At 33.6% G+C, this 19,291-nt stretch overlaps 1 protein-coding gene across 3 annotated transcripts in view; it reads right to left on the minus strand.

Moving 5' to 3' along the window:
• LOC125863125 (DNA gyrase subunit B, chloroplastic/mitochondrial) overlaps nucleotides 1-12,747 on the minus strand; it is a 50,059-nt gene extending 37,312 nt beyond the window's left edge. For all 3 annotated transcript variants that reach the window (XM_049543272.1, XM_049543273.1, XM_049543271.1), the window contains exons 1-5: nucleotides 12,542-12,747; nucleotides 11,724-11,868; nucleotides 9,637-9,717; nucleotides 9,406-9,519; nucleotides 8,945-9,001 (exon numbers count right to left, since the gene is read on the minus strand). In XM_049543272.1, coding sequence (XP_049399229.1) covers nucleotides 8,945-9,001; nucleotides 9,406-9,519; nucleotides 9,637-9,717; nucleotides 11,724-11,868; nucleotides 12,542-12,678 — 534 coding nt within the window. In that variant the 5' untranslated portion in view covers nucleotides 12,679-12,747. The remainder of the gene's footprint in view (nucleotides 1-8,944; nucleotides 9,002-9,405; nucleotides 9,520-9,636; nucleotides 9,718-11,723; nucleotides 11,869-12,541) is intronic.
• Between the last annotated feature and the right edge of the window lie 6,544 nt (nucleotides 12,748-19,291).

Below are 19,291 nucleotides of genomic sequence, written 5' to 3' on the forward strand. Positions count from 1 at the left end.
CCCCCCCCCCTCCTCCAAATACCCCTACTCATATGCAGAAAAATCTGCACATACCCGTTCCCCCACCCCATTGTCTTCTCCAAATACCCCCATCTCTTTTTTGCTAAAACATCTGGGCACCTACATACTCTTTCTTTTTTATTAGCGTCTTCAAAAAGAAAAAAAAAATTTACCCTAATTAGCAGGTTTATAATTCACCAAAAATTAAACTTACTCCTCTTTAAATATTAAATTCTTTCAAGAAAGAATCTCATGAATAATTTAATATTTAATCTTGAAATGGGTCTATTCCTAAATTTCTAAAATAGTTTCCATCATTTTAATGTAACTATTTTTATTCATCATGTTGGATATTTAAGTTTGCAACAATGGTGGCTGAAAATGGGAAAGAAGAAGAAAAAAATAATTAAAAAATCGACTAAATAGGTTTTTCACGCGCACTCAACAAGTGTATTACACTCACTAAGTCATGTAAGCAAAAAGTGTCAAAATGACATAGTGAAACCCGACATAAGGTGTCTAAAATGAACAAAGCCCAGTTAAAGTGTCTAAGTGAAAATTAGTGTCAATTTTAAGGGGCCACTGATGGGTTAGGCCAAGATCATACAAAGGTCAACTTCAATCGAGCATATCTCCTAGAATATGAGGAGTTACGTGGCTCATAACCTATCAAATTGAAGATCTTTGAGTCTAGTTTGCAACGCATCCAACCACTCGTCAATCCAACTTTTGAGTAAAAAGTTATGATCGTTTACCTAAAAGTTAGCAAAGAAATACTGCAGAAGTCCTAGCATGTTGGAATAGAGATGGAAGTCAGTCAGGACACAAAGAAGTCCTAGCATGTTGGAATAGAGATGGAAAAAAGATGGTTTATTGTGCAGTATTTCTAGGCATGGTCCATGTGATACCTCAGTCACTTTACAATGCAAAAAAAGATGGTTTATTGTCTCTGTCTCAGATTCACAAAAAAAGCATCTGGAGCATAAGTCCTTTCCTCTTTTCATTAAGTTATCCTGAGTCAGAACAGATTGTCTTGCAACAAGCCATGTGAAGTAAGCCACCTTATGTGGTATTTTTCCTTTCCAGATCATCTTCCAAGGCCACAACTCCTTTGTTTCAGTTGAAGTATCTAGTAATTTGTAGGCTGATTTCACCTTGAACTTGCCATCTTTCTCCAGCTTCCATGTCAATTTGTCTTCCTCACAAGTGAGGTTCTTGGCTTGTTCCAAGGTATTATAGAACTGAGTCATTCTCTCCACTTCCCAGTCATTGAGGAACCTTCTAAAAATCAGGTTCCATCCTTGTTCATTTCTGACTTCTACAATTGTAGCCATTTTCTGCTGATTGAGAATATAAATGTCTGGGAACTGTTGTCTCAAAGGTGTTTGTCCCATCCAAGTATCATTCCAGAACAAAGTTTTCCTCCCATTTCCCACATTAATCACAGAGTTGTTCCAAATTCTTGGCCACTGATTTCTAATAGTTCTCCATAGACCCACACCATAAGGAGTATTGACCTCCTTAGTAGTCCATGATCCTTCCTTTCCATATCTTGCAAAGATAGTGTCCTTCCATGAGCTCTGATCATCTGTTGCTAGTCTCCAGAGCCATTTTAGCAGAAGGCTCTTATTGTGGGCTTTCAAATTCTTAATTCCCAGACCTCCCTCTTTTTTGTTGGAAATAAGAGCATCCCACTTGACCAAGTGAAATTTCTTGACCCCTTCCCCATTACCTTGCCAAAGAAAATTTCTTCTGATTGTGTCCAGCCTCTGAATGATCTTCCCATGCATAGGAAAAAGGGACATCATATAGGTTGGCATGGCATCAAGAACACTGTTGATAAGTGTGACTCTACCAACCGAGGATAAGTATTGACTTTTCCAGTTAACCAACTTCCTTTTCACATTTTTCTACCACAGAGTTCCAGATGCTCAAAGATTTACTCTTTGCTCCCAAAGGCATGCCAAGATAGGTGGTGGGAAGTTCCCCTATCTTGCCACCTAAAATGTTTGTCAGGAGGCCAATCTGTGGTACTTCATTCACAGGATAAATAAAGCTCTTTCCCCAATTGATATGGAGTCCAGATATTGCCTCAAACATAATGAAAATAGCCCTTAAGTGTTTCAGTTGTTCACTTTCTGCATCACAAAATACTAATGTGTCATCAGCATATTGTAGATGGGAGATAGACACTCCCAGTGAATCCCCCTGACTCACTTTGAAGCCCCTAATTTTGTTATTAACCTGAGCAAACTTCAGCACATCACTTAGACCTCCCATAGCTAGGATGAAAAGAAAAGGAGAAAGGGGGTCTCCTTGTCTCAATCCTCTCTCAAAGGAAAAGAAGCCAGATGGTGAGCCATTGATCAAAACAGAGAACTTCACTATGGTCATACAAAATCTCATCCATTTTATCCAGGTGTTGCCAAACCCCATCCTCCTGAGTGTGCTCCACAAAAATTCCCAGTTCAAGTGATCATAAGCTTTCTCTATGTCTAGCTTGCAAAGAATTCTTGGGACTTTGGATATGGTTCTCACATCTACACATTCATTGGCCACCAGAATGGCATCCATAATTTGCCTACCCTTTATGAAGGCCATTTGTTGTTCATCTACTAACTTTGGCATAACCCTCTTGAGTCTTTCTGTTAGGATCTTTGAGATGATTTTGTAGAAGCTCCCAATTAGGCTAATTGGCCTAAAATCTTTCAATTCAGATGCTCCCACTTTCTTTGGAATCAGGGCTATAAAAGTGGCATTAAAACTTTTCTCAAAATAGCCCTGATCATGGAAATTCTGGATGGCAGCTACCACTTCCTTCTTAATCACTTCCCAGCATTGTATGTAAAAGGCCATTGAGAAACCATCAGAGCCTGGTGCTTTATCCCCTGCACATGAGAACACACTGTTTTTTATTTCCTGTTCTTCAAATTGGCCTTGCAATGCAATATTATCCTCTTCATTGATCATGAATTGGAATCTAGGATTGAATTGAGGTCTCCATACTTCTGCCTCCCTGTATAGTTCCTGGTAGAATCTAATTATTCCATCTTTGATCCCAACTGGTTCAGTAACATTAGCTCCATTTATGGTCAATTTGTCAATGTTGTTGTACCTCTTGTGACAATTAGCAATCCTATGGAAATATTTTGAGTTCCTGTCCCCTTCCTTGAGCCAAAGGGCCCTAGATCTTTGCCTCCAAGCCACTTCCTCCCTCTTTGCAATTTCCTCCAACTCCACTGTCAATACTGCTCTCAAGTAGGACTCATCTTCAGATAAAGTTCTCTGATCTTGAATCAAATCTAGATCAGCTAATTGGTTGAGAGTGCACTGTTTCTGTATACCAAGATTGCCATGAAGTGTTTTGCTCCATTCTTTCAGCTTGATTTTCAGTAGTTTCAACTTACAAGCTAGTATATAGTCTGGTCTTCCCATGTAAATTACAGAATTCCACCAATCTTTAATTCTTTCATTGAAGCCTTGAGTTTTTAGCCACCAGTTCTCAAACTTGAAATAAGATGTTTGTTTCTCCCAGTTACCACATTCCAACAACAATGGATTATGGTCAGATGTAACTCTAGGTAGGATTGATTGATTAATCTTCCTAAAGGAAACTTCCCATTCCTCGGAAATCAAAAATCTGTCTAGTCTTGCTGCAATATCTTGTCTGTCCCCTTTCCTCCATGTGAAACTACCACCTTCCAGTGGTAAATCTTGTAGTTCCATATCCTCGATAAAATCTGAGAAATCCTCCATCGCCTTATTCAATCTCTTGCAGTTCTTCTTTTCTGATGGGTACCTTACTACATTGAAATCCCCAGCCACCACCCAAGGTCCACTAAACATTCTAAGTATTTCAATCATTCTTTTTTGGATTATTAATGAAATCCTACACAATAACCCTAGGATTTTCAAGAAAACTCATCCCCAAGGGTCGGGAAAGGTTTTTGTGGTTCTTCTCCTTCCAAGAGAATATTTTCTTGGGTATTTCGAGCAATTAAAGTATGTAAGGATATCATCGCGAGGAACTCAGTCTTTACCATGCCCTACATCTATAGCTCCAATTAGTAAGACTAAGATCAAAACTAGGGATTTTACCCCATGTCTATAATTTCAAATTCCCTCTAATTTGAACTTCTTATTGTTGAATTCTATTATTGAAACTATTGTATATCATATTCATTGATGATTCATGTTTATTCTACCACATGTACAATTTTTAGCTGAAGTTAGTGAAAACCTTGTCAGAGCATCTTATATGCATTGTTTTCATGAGTAAAGTATATTACAAGCTTTAAAGAATTATTTCAAGAAAACATATTTAGCTTCAAGTGCATTATTTCAAGAAGAGTTCAAGAAAGTATATTTAGCTTCAAGTACATTATTTCAAGAACGAGTTCAAGAAAGTATATTTAGCTTCAAGTACATTATTTGAGAAAGAAAGAAAAGTTAGTTTTAAAGAAAGCAAAGATCAGTTCTAAAGAAGTATTATTGATCATAGACTCAAAGAAAGAAATTAGCAACGTTACCCTATAGTAGGAGATTTTTCCCTTAAGTGGGACAGCTTTAAAGTTATTGAGCATTATTACATTATTTTGGGAGTAGTATTGAACACCAAGCTGGGTAAGGGTTCAAACAATCCAAACCCCAAATTTGCGCCGCCAACATATGATAGGATCATGCCGTTGATTCGGACGACTCCTTAAAATGCCCCTGGTAAGGGCTCAAAGATTGCATCTGTTAGTTAAGTTTGTCCTTTATTTTAGCAATATATAAGATGGCTCTAGCAATGTGGACAAGAGGTTGTATCATCATGAGGCTCACATGATGGTTGTCGGTTAGAGAAACTCCCAAAAAAATTAAAGTTATATTAATTTCAGTATTTGCTATTATTGCATAATCAGTTGTAAAAAAAAAATTTGATAAAGGTAACTTATAATCAGTTGTAAAATTTTGTTGTTAAAGTACACTTGCATTACTCCTCAGTTGACTATATTTCAGTCTATCTTCATATTTGCTCAATCAGCTCACTATCTTCAATTTTAGCTAGTTATTTCATTCAGCTATTCTACATATAGTATTTCATGTCCTGACGTCATTCGACGTTGCATCTTTAAATGATGCAGATTAAGGTATTTAGGATATGCATCAGATGCTTTATTAGGATTTCTTCCATTCAGCATTGGTGAGACCTCCATGCTTATGGAGGGCTCTAGTTTATCTAGCTTATTTAATGGCTATAGTCTATCGACATTGCTAGTAGAGTATTTAGGTAGTTGGATATCTTGTCGCAGCACCTATCTTCTTCAGTATATTAGAGGCTTCATAAACGAGCTAGTTGAGTGATAGATTTAGGTTATTTTATGAACATCTATACTATTTAGCATTTCAAAATTTTGCTTTAAAGTTATTGAGATCATTTCCTAAAAATTATTGCATGCTCATCTTTTGAAAGCTTTTGCATGGGGTTACAACATCTATTAGTACACCAGGCCAAGGGTTGGTTGGAACCAGCAATGGTTTTGAGTGCCGACTATGCCTAGGGTGTTGGTTCAGGGTGTGGCAGCCACCACCATTTCCATCCTCTATAGCTACTGCCACATCCACCACCACCACCAATCTCAACCAATATCATCACTATGGTCAATTCCTTCTACCAACAAACTCTGTCATCACAACTAGCATCACCGGTAGTGCCAGCAAGATGAGCCCATATTTTGGTAACCCGCCCAACCCGCTCATATTTTAATGGGTTGGGTGAGTGACCTTTTAGATGGGTAAAATGTGATTTTATACCTATATTCAACCCATAGAAATATGGGTAAAATATGGATTAGCCAATTGGGTTAAGCTTTCAACTTTCATTCACTCAAAATTCATGGTATCACCAAAAGTGTTATAACTTCTCTTTTTTTTTTTATGTTCTAATTATTCCTCTCTATAATTGAAAAGGTAAAGTCTTTGACCCTCCAAAAAATATACATATTACATATATACATTTCTTTTGTTAATTATAATTATATCTTTTTTTGTTTAATTTTATATTGGATAGCAAATAATAGTGTAAAGTAAGCATGTCATGTATTAGTATTGATATTGTGTAAAGTGTCTTAAACACGTTTTACTCCTAAAATGCAAATATTCATTTATTACATAAATTTATTTTATATTGAAAACTTATAGGAATTTTTTTGACTTTAATGATACAATAAAACTAAATAAAGTATTTTCAATATTTTTCATCTAAGAAAAGGCTAAAACATTTTATCCATGTTTAATTCTAAAGTAGAGTACTATTTAGTATTTACTCATGAAAATATGGGTAGATATGGGTAAACTTGTATTTTACCCAACCCATTTTTACCCATATGAAATATGGGCTGGTTGAATTATTACCCATTTTATGTTGACCCATTCTCAACCCGCCCAAATTTTACCCAACCCACTCATTAGGGAAGGCAATGGGGCGGGGCGAGGTGAGTTTAAAGCTATGCGGGGCAAGGCGGGTTTAAGGTTGTGCGGGGCGGGTTTAAGTGGGTTTTTTAAAAATTAATGTGGGGCGGGGCGGGTTGCGGGTATAAGTGATTTTATGTGGGTTCAAACTTAATTTTAAGTTTTTACATGTAGAGTATTATTTAGTAAGATAATTTCTTTAAAGCTACTAAAATATTCAAGATAGTAATGAAAATGGTTCAATAAAAAATAATATAATTTCTTACATGTTTCCCAATTGACCTCTAAAAAATAAAATTTTAAGTCACTATCCTATTAAATTAATACAACTTAATGAAAAAATAATTTTATTTGTATGAATTTTATTTTTAGTATCAAACTTAAATAGAAAAAGAAAACATTAAGAAAATTATGCGGGGAGGTCTATAGGGGGTGGGGTGGGGTGGGGTGGGGCAGGTTGAAAATGAAAAAAGTTGTTATGTGGGGCGGGTTGGGGCAGGGCAAATTAAAAGTTTTGCGGATTAAGCTCAACCCGCCCCCGCCCCATTGCCATCCCTACCACTCATATGCCACCACTAATCACCCGCAAATACCACCATACATTCTCGATCAATACCACCACCGTTGCCACCTTCACCACTACTATCATCCATTACCACCAATGTGGTAACCAACCACCTCCATCATAACTAGCACCGCCACCAACTACCACAAATACATCACCACACATTCTTTAACCACCACCAACTACTAACATCAACCAACTTCACCATTAGAACCACTAACACCACTACCAATCGCCACCATCATGACAGTCACCACAACACCAACCACCTTCACCATCATAACTATCACCACCATCATTACTAGCCACTAACAACAACTATTACCATCATCACCACCACTACAAACCATCTCCGACATCACTAGCAAGCACAAGTGTTCCATTTTTTTAATCAAATAATGATTTTATTTTTTAATATTATTCTTTTAATATTTAATTAATTTTTATTTGAATAGTATATTTATTATGTACATATAAATAAATAATGTACATTAATATGGATATTGAAAAACAAACCGTCTTAATCATTTAGTAGTCAAATCTAGAGACAACATCTTAATCATTGAAATGTGCATTCAAATTCAAACGTCTTCATCTTAATGAAAACAAATAAAACCGAAATTTAAAAGCAAGTTGATTCATAGAGATTTAATGATAATGTTCAAAATAACTTTTTGAATTAAAAATAGAATGAAATAGATTTGAGAGCAGCTAAAGGAATAAAGCATGGTCTGTGAAATTAAACAATAGATGACTTCTTGTTGATTGATTCATTAGAAATTTCTGAGATTAATTAAAGGAGTAGATTGATTCTAGAATATTATAATCGATGGTACAATTATTATTTTTCCTTATTTTAGTCTTAGGACACAATATATTTTTACTACTCAAACGTTTTATTTAATTATATTTGTGTGATTTTAGAAAAGAATCATGTGTACTAGTAATATAGGGCTCACATGCAAAGCATGTGTCCAACTACTTTAAGCAAGAGTAAATTTGTTCTTTGTTTAGGCTTTTGAAGTCTAATTAAGTTTGAGTGGTAGCTCTACTCTATAAGTACATTTTCTGGATTACACTTATAAAAACAGATCTAAACATGTGATTGTACACAAAGCGGAAGTGGAAGTGGAACCTTGCACCTTACTCCAACCAATTATGCTTTACTGTTGTAGTGTTTTACAAACGGCTAATAATGTTTCTTGTAAGGCGCATAAACTTTGGGTTGATGATACCACTGCTCTGAGTTTCTTTGGTCGTGTTCTGTTTAACTAATGATGGTAAATAGAAGATTATGCTACACTGGTCGATATTTAGTTCATAGCCACCATATGTATGGGAAGGATAAGACAACTGGGGAAGTAAGACGTCGGAAAAGTACAACTAAGCTCCACTAACTCTTCTATAAAAGTTGAATGAGATATTATTGACCGTTGAATTTTAAAAATAAAAAATTAATAACCAAGAAAAATTCCCAAGGAATAGTGGCGCAAAATTTGAAATACAGTGAATAATGGACCTTAACCCCTCTCCATTTAAATGCCATGCTTTTGCCTGGAGCAGGGTTAGGACCTGTGATTTACGTTAACCCCTACATCACGCACTAGATCAGAACTGTTGGAGCAACTATACCTTTATCTTTCAATATCGGGGAACTATCTTTAGGAGTACAAAAAGAACTTGCTTTCTTAAATCCTACTTCCTTATGATTATACAGTTAGCTTTAAGGATTTCCAAAAGAATAAAATATCTCAACCACCAGTAGGTTAAATGTTCTCATAACTTTAAACACACTTCTATAACCCTGGTAATTAGATGAGAAGTTGACATTGAGCCCCACACATTGAGTAGGATAAAACATAAAACACAAACACACACACACATATATATATGTGCATCTAAGAATGGATATCCGTACAAACATACCGTCAAGACTGTTTCAAGAGAAGATTTCTTTGTCACTGGATGCAACTCTGTTGGAATCTGAAAAAATCCCAACAAAATGTTAAATTTAATGAGAATCTTCTTTTCCACTCAACAACCATAGGATTTGATCAGGATAGAAAATTTAAGGGGCTTTGACAACTATAGACAAGCAAATCAATTTCTTATTAGCACACATCCTGAAACCATTTCTATCAAATGCAGCAGTCCAGGTCCCAGGATCTCTCCTTGAAAGGGAGGACAGACCATGATAATATGCAAGGGAGAACAGGAGATAATCACAAACATCATATATGGGTAATACAACATAATATCAAAAGAAGGTTGAGTCAATCCTTTATGAGATGACAGGCAAACCATTTGCAATAATTACATAAGATAGTGTGCACATTCTCCCATGACATTAGTTCCACTTCTGTACAAGAGAAGAAGACAGCTCATACCCCACGGCCATTGTCAGTGATGCCAACGGAGTTATCAGCATGGAGGACCACATCTATCTTTGTTGCGTATCCTGCTTGTGCCTCATCAACGGCATTATCCAAAATTTCATAAACCTAGAAGAAAATATGATTAATAACTGGGGCAGTAAAAGTTCAGTCAAGAATAAACAAAAGCATAATTAGCACCACCAAATACATCAAAAGAAAGGAAACAGAAAAGGCCAGAGATACCAAATGGTGGAGACCACGAGGTCCTGTGCTTCCTATGTACATTCCTGGTCTTTTTCTGACAGGATCCAAACCTTCCAATACCTAAAGAAGCAGCAATTTGAATGATTATTTTTACTGGTAAATTATCAACATATTATTCACATCATTAACTTTTTTCAATAGTAAACAGAAACAATTTAGGAAGAAAATTACTGCTGAGAAACAAACAAATAGAAGATGTCCTACATAACTATATATATGCATTAAGCAGCAAGATGTTAATGAAAGTTAAGTTTGAAGGTTACTGTCTTTTACATTCTTATCCAAGTAAACTGTATCTCAAAAGCTGACTGTGCCTTGCAGCGTTCCATACAAGGTAATGCACAATATAGTAGTGCTTATCCACTCTTCAGTCAATGAGAGACTAAACACTATGTATCCACTGCATGTACTTCAGTACTTATGAATATATACTTACACTCAAAATAAAATATTTGACATCAGTGTTGCATCACCAGTGAAAGAAGTTTTTTTTATTCAACTATTTTCCTAGTCACCCTAAACTACGTGTTTATATTCAAGTCAAGCTAATCATAAGAAATCAACAACTCCAAACCTACATAACACACTGATAGAGCAGATTAATGAGCAAACTACGCATATAAATATCCTTGATCAAATAAAGGACAGAAAGGTAAAGAAGAAACAAGACCACCAAAGTAAATTCAACTTATTTCCCCAGAGCAGCAACTGAAAGAGAAAATACTGTTGCATCATATTTGCAACAGCCGCAGGGTCGAGAAGCTCTCAGAACAGAGTAAAGTGAAAAGGACAAAAAGATTAAGGGTAAGTAACAAAATTGAAAAGAAAGAATTGCATTTTTTTTCATTATTTACATGTATAACACCAGATCACTTACAAATGGATGATAACTTTCAAAATTCATAATAAGATCGGGTGTGTTTGGTATAAAGACTCTGTTTTTGTTTTTGAAAAAATTATTCAATGTCTAGCAACATTGTATTGTGTAAATATTTTCTCAAAGGAAATTATTTTCCACCAAAGGGAGGAATATGACTTCCGTCACTGATGTGAAATTATTTTCAATTACAAATATCTCAACTCTTACTTCAATTCACTAATTCACTTATCTCAGGCCCACTACAATGCTAGAACGGAGGCAGAAAGAGGAGCAAGACAACATAGTGGTGGAATACAATCTCAGCATTCATAAGACTATTAAAATGAAAGATAGAAGATAAAGCTAACTCAATTGAAAAGATCAAATTTAACTGTATACTTCTATTTTCTTTTTGGTCGAAGGAGGAATCTGTAAATGAACCAGAATCAATACTTAGCCTCTTAGAATCCCTATACATTGGAAAAGGATTCTTCTTTTGCTTTTTGCTAACCTGTTTATATCTCAACACTTTCTGAGTGTTACATTTACAGTACAATTACCTCTCTCAAAAAAATTTTAAAAAATCACTAGCTTCAGACCTTACTTATTCATCAACTTTTATTATTTTTTACCCAACAAAATGTTAGAAAATGATACGACAAAAGATCTCCCAAGGTAAAACACTTCCCACAGAAAGCATTTTCCATCTTAAGTACACTACCATTTTAATCTAATATTTCAATCTATTTTCTAATAGAGAGAATAGCTTCAAATACTTAACATAGATTTCAGATATTTCTATTTTATCTAGCAGAGATTGGTTAATTATTTGTATAAGTTAAATTCTTAGTGTTCTGAGGAACTACAAATAGCAAAGGCCACATAGTGTCTAAAGCATTCTGTCCCTGTTTTACTTGTCCAATGCCTGTCATTGCGTCAGTTTTTAATCTTCAAAAGTGCTTTCATTTTAGAAACGAATAGTCCACCAACCTAGAATCCAGCATCAAGCTGTGATCCCATCTTTGTAGACATTACACCACAATGAAATTTTCTCACTTGAAAGACATTACTCTTTCAGGTTTCACAAAAGGACCTACACTATCTAGGACTCTAAAATAATATGTTTGTTTCCTGCCGGATCGATAGTTCTTCACTTTCACCCAATCTAAAACGTCATATATGATAATGACAATAGTTTTTCTTTCACCTGAATTTGCTCAGAACCATAAGCTTTTGACTTAGTATTTTCTTGAAAAGCCTCAGTAGTAATGCTTGATGACATAAAAGCTCTTGGAGACACCACGTTTCTAATAAAAATCCCATCCGACACCCTTCTCAGCCTATTAATCACCCTGCAACAAATCCAAAAGTTGTGTAGCAGATAACCAATAAGCAAATTTTCAAGAACTCAAATAGTTATAAACAAAGAAAAGGGTTGCATTTCCCTCTTTTGAAATAAGACCAACAGCCTCTCTTTAGACATATTCAGCTGACCAAGAACATTCACACACCTCAAAAATGAAGTTATATGTTCCAACCAAACAAGAACAACAATCAATTTTTCAAAATACAGAGAAAAAAAACATATATAAAAAACAAATTAACATGTATTGGGTGTGCAACATTCAACTCACTTGATGAAATATATTACACCAGTAACTAAAGTCCAAAACCAAAATTGCTACACAGCGATAAAGGTAGTACCTTTCCCCTCTTTAAATTCAAACCCATATACTAATAAAATATTAAACTGGTAAGAACAAAAAAGAGACTCTAGTAATCAAAATTAACCTTCATTTCAACAAATAACCCAACCCAAACCCAAAACATTCTTATTAATCCCTACATCAGAAAATGGTACAGCTTGTAAATTCAATACCCAAAACAGAAACATGAAAAAAAAATACACTTGCTACAAAATGTCCTTCATTTTAACAAAAATTCAGCTAACCTTACAAAATTAACTTTGTATAACTTAAAACACATAAAGAAACGGATACATAAAGAGGGGCGAGAGAGAGGAACCTGGTGTTAAGGAAAATAGAGGGTGGAGAAAGAGAGGTTGAAGAAAAGGGAAGAGTATGAGAGTGACAATGAAAAAGATAGCGAAAAGCCATGCGACGAAGAGAGTATTGAAGAGGAAAAGGTTTTAGCAGAGCCATTCAGACATTTACTCAAACACAAAGCCTACACTATTGCTTTGCTTTACTTTCTACGAAGAAGAAGAAGATAAGAGTAGTAAAATATTTTGTTTGAATAAATTCTTTACTTTATCCCCTCTCTAAACCCTATATTATTCAATTTTGAGGTTCGCCAACGCGCGAAACTAATGTTTGGGCTCATTTTATCGACCCTTCCCTCTTACATGGGCCCATCAAAAATGGATTAATTGAGGAGAAATTCAAAAAGAGCAAACTATATAGATTTTGCTTGTTTAGATCCTAATTACTAAGATTTATGGTAATTTTGAATATTACTTTATGTATCATATTTTGTTTTTTGGATACTGTTATTATTACTCGACAGATACATGTATTCGACGATTTGAAAAAAGCGAGATACATGTTTTATTCATTTGAATTAAATGGTTGTAACTAATTTTCTTGAATTAAGGAGTAATTGAAGATTAATTGACTACTCTAACAGATTTTCATCATTCTCGGTATATCAACTCTAACAAATATTCCATGTCAAATTCATAAAATCAAAATAATTTTCTAATTGTAAACTTCATCTTCTTGGCAGCAATTCTTTTTTTTTTTGTTTCTTGAGGTTGTGAGTTTTTGTCACAATGGTCAATATCACCATATTGTTGAGGTTTTCATGTTCATGAATTTCATATATTGATTACAAAAATTATATAATCAATGGAATACTATTGAAAGATAACGTGGCCTACAACGATATAGTTAAAGGTGTTTCAACACAACTAGGAATCGATCATACATGCAAAATCATGGAGATCAGATACACGATGGAAGACAATTTAATTGCAACGAAAATTCAAAATGAGATGGGAATGAGATTTTTTTCATGAAATTAAGAAGACGTCAAATAAATTACGGGTTGTATCCATTATGCATAACAACTATAGAGCAAAACTTGGATATAATAGTAATGGTGAAATATCTTTTGAGGTAGATATATCAATTGTTCAAGTGGGAGCTGAAACTTCATTAGTTATTGGAAAAAATCGTAATGTTGAGGGGCAATGCGTTTTGGATATGGATTCGGATCATGTTATTGTCAATTGTAATCACAAAGTTGTTCAGATTATTAAGCAGATTATAAGGACAAAGATACAATTATGTCTGTAATTTTCAATTCAAAGTTGAAGATTAGTCATTTATCGATTATTATTTTGTAGGATGTATCTCAGAAACATAATGTATAGCTTTTTAAGAGTAATGATCTTAGATTTAAAATTAATGATTTTTCTAGCATGTATCTTTACTTTTTAGCATGTATCTTAGAAACATAATGTATATCTTTTTAATAGTAATAATCTTAGATTTAAAGTAATGAATTTTCTATTATGTATCTTAGTTTTATAGCATGTATCTCAAAAACATAATGTATATCTTTTTAATAGTAATGATCTTAGATTTAATTAAGAGTAACAATTTTTATAGCATATATTAGTTTTTCTAAGCTCGTATCTCATAAAAATAATGTATAATTTATTAAATGTGTGCCTTTGTGTGCAGTTATTTTTTGAGATGTTTATATGAGGAGTGTCAGTGGTTATTCAAAGCATCTTGTTTGATTAAGTCAAGCTTTTCTCAAGTTAGATGTTTTAGTAACGATCATACATGTTCATTGAAGGATAAGGTATACTCACAGTATCAAACAACAATTGGTTTACTAGCGAAAATAATTGCTCCAAAATATGATAATCATAAAAGAAAGCATACTCCAAAGGATATTCAAGAAGACGTTAAATATGACTTGGAAATAGACATTAATTACATGAAGGTGTGGCATTTGAAGGAGAAAGTTATTAAAATGTCAAGAGGTGATCCGATTGCAAGTTACATTAAAATGTCTAGGTACTTGTATATTATGGGTACTGTGTATTCAAATTCTTACATATAAATGCATGAGTCAGCAAAGAATGAGTTCATGTATCTATTCATAGCGTTGTATCCTTTTATAAATGATTTTGAGCTTTGTAGGTCAATTATTATTGGGAATGACATTGACCTAAAATGAGCGTATAAGGATATATTTGTTTTTGCTAGCACTCTATATGTAGTAGATGTGTCAATATAATATTATCAGATACATTATTATATTCGTGAATGAAACAAGAATGTAAATATGAATTATAATGGCATGTACCTTAATAATCATTTTTCAGGATGTATATTATCATTTGCTTATGGTGTAGTTGACTCGGAGAATGATAATTCTTGGACATAATTTTTTGAGCATTTCAAAGGTGCATTTGGGGAACATGTCAATATGTGTGTTGTATCGGACTATAATGAAAGCATTATACAGGGGTAAGTAGAGTGTATCATATTTTACCTCATTGTTTTTGTGTATAACATTTATGGAGGAATGTATGTAAGAATTACAGAAAGAGCAAAAATAGATTAAGCGGTATATTTTATGCGATGGCAAATAAATACAAGCAAGAAAATTTTGATGAACTGATGAAAAGAGTAGAGAACATGGACCATAGAGTGAATGACTGTCTTATGTTAGATGGATAAGAGAAGTGGGCAGGAGTATATGCACCGATAAATAGAAATAGGATGATGACATCAAATATTTTAGAGTGTATCAGTTCGTGTTTATTAGAGGCAAGAGAACTATCAATAATTAATTTTTTGCAACAAACTCTAACATTGTTTGAAGATTGGAATCGCAAAATAGAGAAAAGACAACATATACTATTACTACTCTTGGAAGAAGGTTTCATGAAATGCTAGTTTTGAATGAGACAAAGTCTTCTTGTATAACGGTACATATATTTATTATCAAAAATATTTTTTTTAATGACATTAACATGAAATATGTATCAAATAAATGATTAAAAAATAAGATACATTATGAAAATTATAACGAGGTACATGATGCATTATACGTAAATGCGTGTATGTCAAATACATGAACAATGTATCTACTGTTTTGATGGTAAAATTTTGAGATATTTATATATATATATATAATGCATGTTGTTTGATACATGACGGTATAGTAGGAGCATTATTGGTATTTGTATTGGTATGAAGTTTATATTATATTATTTTAAAAAAAAATACATTTAAGAAAAGAGCTTCTTCTAATCATTGTGTTGAGTTCATGACAGTGGAAGATGATACATTGTTTGCTTGATTAGTAAAACATGTTCATGTGAAAGATTCCAATTGGACGAGCTACCATGTCCACATGCAATTGTTGTTTTAAAAGGCAAGGACATACTACTCAGAATATTACAAGCCAGAAACTGTGATTAATTTGTATGAGATATCAATATGCTATCAGATGAAAAGAATTGGCATATACCTTCCAGTGTGTTAGACGAAGTTGTTTTACCCCCTAAATTCAAGTGATGATCCGGGAGGTCAAATAAAGAGAAAACATAAGAATATAAGTGAAAAATATCATCAAGCACGAATTGTTGTGGACAGTGTGGCCAGAAGGTCATACTCGACGTACTTGTAACTATTTTTCAATGAAGAGATGAATTTTCTTATTTTTAGATACATTTGATTTTTTTTTAAAGTTTTGTTGATGTATTTTCATATTTTTTTAATTGATTGCGACTTTTCATGGGTTTTTTTGAAAAATATGATAATATGTATGCATTTTTCGATTCTTGTTTACTTTACAATATGAAAAATAGCGATTCATTAAAAGAATACAAATATATAAGTTAAAAATAGAAGTCAATAAATTTGTACTAATAAATTGACACTATGAATACGTAATCATAGTATAGTATTTGAATTATTTATTTAATCGATGAGACTAATTACAATTATAGAGATACATCTAATACAATATAAATCATACTGTATAAGTAATTCACATATGGATGCATATTACATTTATGTGGATACATGAAATAATCTGTATATACAACAAATAATTTGAGAAATTTAAATAAAAGGTATCAAACAAGTCTTGGTTTTGTTTTTGGGGACTCTTTGACCAAGGAAGGGTATTTTCAAAACTTTTTAATCTTTTATAAAATACATAGAACACATCATTGTTCAACTACTTGTACACATGACACCAAGTTTGAGTTAATATCTCAGATAGTCACTCAACTTTGAATTGTTCACTTAGAAAGTCACTCAACTTTGAGTTGTTCTCTTAGAAAGTCACTCAACTTTGTTTTATAACTCAAAAATCACTCAACTATTGATGTTTCACTTAGAAATTCACTCAACTATTGATATTTCATTTAGAAAGTCACTCAATCATTTTAAATATTTTTTTCATAAAATTTTATTGAAATTTAATTTTTATGTTAAACTACTTTTCTAAAGAAATAATAAGATATTTATTTCAATTATTTTGTTAATCCAAATTATTTAATTATAATTTTTTTGGAAAACGTACCGTAGCAATTGACCCAAAAAAACCTTTTTCCGTTTTATCAATTATATATAACTGGAATTAAATATGTTAAAAAATGATCATAAAAGAAGAAGAAGTTGGAATTAATAAGAAGTACAGTAAAAAAATAAAGACGCAGCACGATACCATTTTTTTTAAAAAAAATAGGTAAAAAGAAAAATTATACTTCAAAAAAATTCAATAAAATAATTAAAATAAGCATCTTATTATTTTTTTTAAAAAAATAGTTAATTTTTTTTTGTATTTTACAAAAATTAATGAAGAAATTAATTTAGGTGACTTTTTAAGTAAAATATCAATAGTTACGTGACTTTTTAAGTGAACTATTAATAGTTGAGTGACTTTTGAGTTATAAAATAAAGTTGAGTGACTTTCGAAGTGAACAACTCAAAGTTGAGTGACTTTCTAAGTGAACTATTGAAAGTTGAGTGACCATCTGAGATATAAACTCCACCAGGAGAATTTTTAGTTATATTATGGATTCTATCTTATGTTATGATTGGTTTCCTATTTCTTTCTTACTTCCACATTTACCATTGTTGAGGGTTGTTAGGCTGACCTATTTTGGTGGGATAAGGCAGGTGCCATCACACTCGATTTTTGGATCGTGACACAGACTCATCTAACTCATCCATGAAGCCTCTAATAAACTGAAAACATGTGTCGGGACAAGATCCCTGCTACCTGAATACTCCACTAGCAATGCCTACTAAGTAATGAATAACTAGATAAACTGGAACCCTCCAAATCAAGGAGGTCTAACCAAATACTGATGGAGAAAGATCTTAGCAAAGTGTATGCTTCCGATCCTGTAAACCTAAATTTACGTCATTTAAAAATGCAACACAAAATGATATCATTACATTGAATGTATGATTTGTAAAATAGTTGAATGAATTAACTGGCTAAACTGAATACACTAAACTGAAAGAGTAAATATGAAGGTAGACCGTAAAATAGTCAACTATAAAGTAAAGCATGCATGTGTACTTTAACAACTAAGATTTTCAATTAATTATGTATGTAGTAGTAGAAAATACTGAAAATAATGTCTTTTTATGGGAGTTCCTCTAACCGACAACCACACTTTGAGTCTCATGATTGTCATAATTCGACTTCTGAAGTAATGATGACACCTACTAAAACCCACCAGTAGGTAAGTCGACCGGTACCCAGAACGAAAAGTATTGAGTACAAGGATAGAACTAACCAGAAAGTAATGCTAATAATAAGAAATGACCAAAACGAAAAGCAACCCAAAAACTATATATAATAAATTTCCTCCTAGAACCTGGAAGTCACGAGTACAAAGTTGTCTAACAAGATAAATACAAGTCCCAAAAATGGACCATAATGAGCTGTCTAAAAAACAAAAGACAAGCTAACATATATACAGAATGAGACAGGTTGATCCAGGACGCTAAGTGCTCACCCTCGTCTCTGATATCCACGAGCTTCAAAAGACGGCACGAACGATCACCAATAGCGGCTAGTACTAGGACCTGCATCACGAGAAGATGCAGAGTGTATCATAAATACCAAAACAAGGTACTCAGTAGACATCATAGGCCAACCGAGCAAGAAAGATAAAAACAACCTGAAAAGATAAAATCTAGATACAAGCAGAGGTCAAAGCGGATATGAAAATAAGGTACACGAGTAAACCAAATGTAAATCTAAGTACAACTAAACTAAACCTAACTGAACCCCATAAGCCTAGAAAGTACACTCGTGCACAAGTTTAAATAAAAGCGTAACAGACTTCCATAAGCTCGACAGATACACATAATAGCTAAGTCTACAAGGAAGAAGAGTAACCCAAATTCGAATCCAAAATATCAACAGGGCTTCCATCCTAAGTAACCAAGAAGTAGTCAAATCCCAACACAACTAGTAAGAATGAAAATCAATCTAGGCCACTCAGCCAGATATCCATTCCTAGGGACGTGAGTTACCCAGCTAACATGGGCGATACAGGGGCGTGTCAACTCTATAGAGGATCTTAGATATCCAGGTCACCCAGCCAACCATTCCACTTCTAGAGGCGTCAATCGCCAAACTAGCAAGAGTGTCCGGGGGCATATCGACTCCGAAGAGGGCCGCAGGTAGGCTCTAAGTCATCGTGGATCGACGTCTACTGTCAAGTGTATCACAAAAGGCTCCAAGTCGGAAGAACTCCAA

The sequence above is a fragment of the Solanum stenotomum genome, chromosome 4 (genome assembly GCF_019186545.1).
Source record: "Solanum stenotomum isolate F172 chromosome 4, ASM1918654v1, whole genome shotgun sequence".
In the NCBI taxonomy this organism is placed as follows: domain Eukaryota; kingdom Viridiplantae; phylum Streptophyta; class Magnoliopsida; order Solanales; family Solanaceae; genus Solanum; species Solanum stenotomum.